General features: G+C 46.4%; 1 protein-coding gene across 1 annotated transcript; it reads right to left on the bottom strand.

The window, feature by feature from the left end:
* Positions 1–472: 472 nt before the first annotated feature.
* Positions 473–1380, bottom strand: LOC112125447 (olfactory receptor 10A4-like; the record flags this gene model as incomplete). The annotated part of the gene is given in 2 exon segments (XM_026662836.1): positions 473–1020; positions 1023–1380. Coding segments are annotated over 2 exon segments (906 nt in total), but the record flags the coding sequence as incomplete, so codon positions are not given.
* Positions 1381–1600: the final 220 nt, after the last annotated feature.

Below are 1600 nucleotides of genomic sequence, written 5' to 3'. Positions count from 1 at the left end.
CCCTTTGGGAGGCTAAGCTTCCTTGAGGAACCCCCAAACACTGAATGTCTGGGTGGGTGGGTGGGTGGGGGTTGTTTCTCCACCCAAACCCTCTCACCAAACTAGCCTTTCCTCTATTCAGGGAGTGTGTCTCTTTAATCTCTCTCAGTCTTTGATCTCCCTCCCTTCATAGCGGGAGGGTTTCAGTCTTGGGAAAACTGGTCTGGCAGGCCCACCATGGGTTGGGGAAGGATATCTCAGTTAATTGTCCTTGGTGTTTGCTGAGGAGTTCTTAACTGGGCTGTCCTCCATCTACCGGGCAGTTTCCTGACCACCCAACTATAGAATTAGCCCAACATATGAATACAAAAACACCTTTACAATATTCAGACAAACAGATCATACAATGTTTTCATGAACTACTACAGGCAACTCCAAATCTATCACAACAATATGGGTTTTTTAATTTTTTTTTTTACAAGTTAGAAAGAAATATTTTTCTGTCCATCACCCTTCCCAGGGCTTCCTTTACCTCCTTATTCCTCAAGCTGTAAATCAAAGGGTTCAACATTGGGCACACCACCATATAGAACAAGGAAAGCAGTTTGTCCTTGTCGAGTGAGTAGCTAGATTTGGGCCTCAGATATGTCACGATGGCAGTTCCATAGAACAAAGTGACCACGATAAGGTGGGGGGAGCAGGTGGAGAAGACTTTGCTCCTGCCCGTGGCTGATGGAATACTGAGAATCGCATGGAGGATACGGACGTAGGACACCAGGATGAACAGGAAGGGGACCATGATAAAGGTGACAGCTTCTTCATTACTGTAGGTGTCTGTGCAGGCCAGATTCAGCAGTGGGGGCAGGTCACAGAAGAAGTGGTTGATACTATTAGGTCCACAGTAGGGCAGAGTGAATATGAAAGTTGTCTGCCCTAATGCCACCAGCACCCCAATGAGCCAACACACAGATGAGAACTGGAGACACACACCTCTGCTCATCATGGCCGTGTAGCGCAGAGGGCGACATATGGCCACATAAGGTCATACGCCATGGCAGCCAGCAGGCATCACTCCGTGATCCCTAAGAAGGAGAAGAAATACATCTGCATGGCACAGCCCAGGCAGGAAATACTTGTGTCCTTGGAAAGGAAGTTCACCAGCATCTTGAGGATGATGGACGAGGTGTAGCCAATTTCCAGAAAGGACAAATTCTGGAGGAAGAAATACATGGGGGAGCAAAGGGCAGGGTCCACTACCGTGATTGTGATAATGACATTGCCCACCAAGGTGACGAGGTACAACACCAGCAGTGAGAAGAAAAGGGAGACCTGAACCTCCAAGAATTCAGAGAAAGACATGAAGAGGAACTGTGTCACAACTGAGTGGTTCCCATTAGCCATGTCCCCCTGTTGTTTTCCAGCTACAAAGATAATAAAACCATTAATTCACTGGTTAATCTGGGAGAATCTCTCAATATACATATATATAACCAATGACAAACATTTTCAATAGTGGACACTGATTCTGGGTGCTCCCATTTTTGGACACCCAATGTAAGACCGCTGGTAGTTGATTACACTGGTCTACAATTTTTGAGAAGTCGTCTGCTTCAGAGATAAA

This window comes from Terrapene carolina, unplaced genomic scaffold, assembly GCF_002925995.2.
Source record: "Terrapene carolina triunguis isolate 2854851 unplaced genomic scaffold, T_m_triunguis-2.0 Scaffold30644, whole genome shotgun sequence".
Classification (NCBI taxonomy): Eukaryota; Metazoa; Chordata; order Testudines; family Emydidae; genus Terrapene; species Terrapene triunguis.
This window is presented reverse-complemented; position numbering and strand designations above follow the sequence as displayed.